At 42.5% G+C, this 2457-nt stretch overlaps 1 protein-coding gene across 1 annotated transcript in view; it reads right to left on the bottom strand.

The window, feature by feature from the left end:
* The window catches only part of dennd4c (DENN/MADD domain containing 4C), a gene marked incomplete in the record, with an annotated part of 49384 nt that overhangs the window by 1938 nt on the left and 44989 nt on the right, over positions 1 to 2457 (bottom strand). The window contains 6 exon segments of the mRNA XM_014004386.1: positions 930 to 1067; positions 1139 to 1249; positions 1316 to 1514; positions 1634 to 1792; positions 1889 to 2064; positions 2152 to 2234. Coding sequence (XP_013859840.1) covers positions 930 to 1067; positions 1139 to 1249; positions 1316 to 1514; positions 1634 to 1792; positions 1889 to 2064; positions 2152 to 2234 — 866 coding nt within the window.

Raw genomic sequence — 2457 nt, 5'->3', positions numbered from 1 at the left:
TAAAATAAAATAAAATAAAAAGATCCACAAGGCTCAAAATAAATGGACAAACACTAAAACTAAGGGTATTTTATCTATAATTTCAGTTAGCTTTAGTTAGTTCTTTAAAAAGATTATGCAGTTTTAGTTATTGTTTTTTAATATTATTACAGTTTTTATTTATTTCACTAAAATGTTTTTTCAATTTCAGTTTTCATTATTTAGTTAGTTTTAGTTAACTATAATAACCCTGGATAGTGATGTTCTCTCAGATAGTTATCAATAGTAACATATCAGCTGTGACATCAGGCAAAGAGCACAGAATGTGGAGAAAAATGCTGAAGTCTTTGTCCAGGTTTGGCTACTAGCTAGTAGCTAACAGCTTTCTGACAAAACATTAAAAATGAACAGACTATCCCTTTACAACAAGCAAAACAGAGACTGAATTGAACAAAACACARGCTAAAATCTAAAATCAGCAAAACAGTAGCTAAAAGAAGCAGAACTGTAATGGTTGTAATGGTTCTTTAACACCAAAAGTAGAGCAACAAAGCTAAAAGTAGCTCAGAAACAGCTGAAAGCTAAATGTAGCTCATCAGTAAAAGTTAGAAGAAGCACAGGGGTAACTGAAAAATAAAAGTAGCAAAATGGTAGGTAAATGTTTAAAGTAGCAGAACATTAGCTAAAAGCTAAAAAGGAGCATAAGCATAAAAAAAGATGCTGAAGGAGTTCATGAAGAGAAAGTTTTGAACGAACCGATTAAAGTTAAAGATTTTGAAAAATATAAAAAAATAGAATAAAAAAGGTCACACTTCTCTCCTATATGAGCTAAATGCTTTGATGTACAGAAGTGGTTAAAATAGCACAAAGTACACAGAAGTAACTATAAAGAGAGAAACCACAGTGCTGACTCAGCATTYACAGAAAAAGCTTGACCACGCCTGTTTAACCTGCACTCCGTTGTTGCAGTGTTCAGAGGTAAGGATGAGACCCGGCAGGTGGGAGGGGAGGTCCAGGCGGCGTAAATACCACACCAGATTCCAGAAGATGATGGGGTGCTGGCTGAGGAACTTCTGCGTGTAGATGACCTGGACAGGCAGAGACCAGACGTTGGCATCATTTCCAAAACTCAAAGCAGACTGTGAGATTTCTGATTTACCTGATCCCCCTCGTTCTCCAACAGGGTCTCCAGCTCCTTTCGTAGAACCAAGGGGCTCAGGTACGGCACAGACACAGGTTTGGGGTTTGGTCGTATCTTCCCGATGACATCCTGATAAAACGCACCAGTTAGTTGCAGGTAAAAACACCACCTTTGTTAATGAAACCAAACACGGACCGACACCTCCTGCAGGCTGCAGGGCAGGCTGGTGGTGGACACCCCGTGTCCGGGTCTCTGGGAGTAGTCCAGGCTCTGCAGCGGACCGCCAACACTGTTGCTGCGTGTGAGCGACGTCCCGCTGCATTTCTGCTGCTTCCCTGCTGCCTGGTGCTCCAGCAGACCCAGCGGGTCCGACTGGACCGGCCCTGGAATCAGACTGGGAGACAAAACGTCGCAMGGATCACTCATTTTATTGTGAAGAAACGTCATCGGATGAACGCCCGATTAGGTTCAAGATGGCTGCCGACAGCTAACGAGCATTAGCTCATGTTTTACCTCTTGTGTGTTCCGGCTCGGTTGTTTGGAGTCTCTTTCGGCTCCTCCTCAGAGAACGTCGTGAGATCTGGTGTTTTGATTTCAGCTGAGCTGCTGGCTGTCGGCTGAGTGCTGCTGCTCTGCAAACTGTCTCCTGACGCACTGGGATTCATGTAAAAACTGGGGGAAAATGAAAGAAATAAAAAAAAAATTCAGAATAAAAACATGAAAACGGATCYGTGTCTGACAAGATGTTCTGATATAACAGAGTCTTACTCGGGCATTGAGCGCAGGTCGTGAAACTCGACGTGCAGCAGAGGCAGGAAGGTCGTGCGGCAGAACGGACAGATCGTGTTCAGGTTGGAGTCGTCAAACGTCCAGCCTGCGATGATTTCCTCTTCGTAAACCAGAGCTTCACAGGTGCGACACTGGGAGCAACTGGACATCAGCACCTGTGTGTGTAGGGGGAAAAAAACACTATAATACTAATAATAAACCAGTAAAGTCATCTTTTAAACCAGTGTTTGTGTGTAACAAACCTCTAGAGCACAGTTCTGGTAGATGCTGGACGAGGAACTCTGCTCAGAGTCTGGACTCTTGGCGGAGCGTCCTGGAGTTGGTTCTGCAGCCACAAACAAACATTTCRTTACGTTAAAGAAGTCGACACATTAGTGCTTCTCAACGGCTGATCCTGATGCTAGTTTTTAGAAATGATGGCAGCTAATTATTGATATGTGTGACCCATCACATCGACTTTTATATGTGGAGAAATAGGCAGGTATAGTGCATCGATTAAAATGTTTGCAACAACTGCTTTTTGTTAAAATGTATAAATAGTACAGGTT

Source organism: Austrofundulus limnaeus, unplaced genomic scaffold (assembly GCF_001266775.1).
Source record: "Austrofundulus limnaeus strain Quisiro unplaced genomic scaffold, Austrofundulus_limnaeus-1.0 Scaffold23, whole genome shotgun sequence".
NCBI classification, from domain to species: domain Eukaryota; kingdom Metazoa; phylum Chordata; class Actinopteri; order Cyprinodontiformes; family Rivulidae; genus Austrofundulus; species Austrofundulus limnaeus.
Note: the sequence above shows the minus strand (reverse complement) of the source record. Positions and strands in the feature narration are given on the sequence as shown.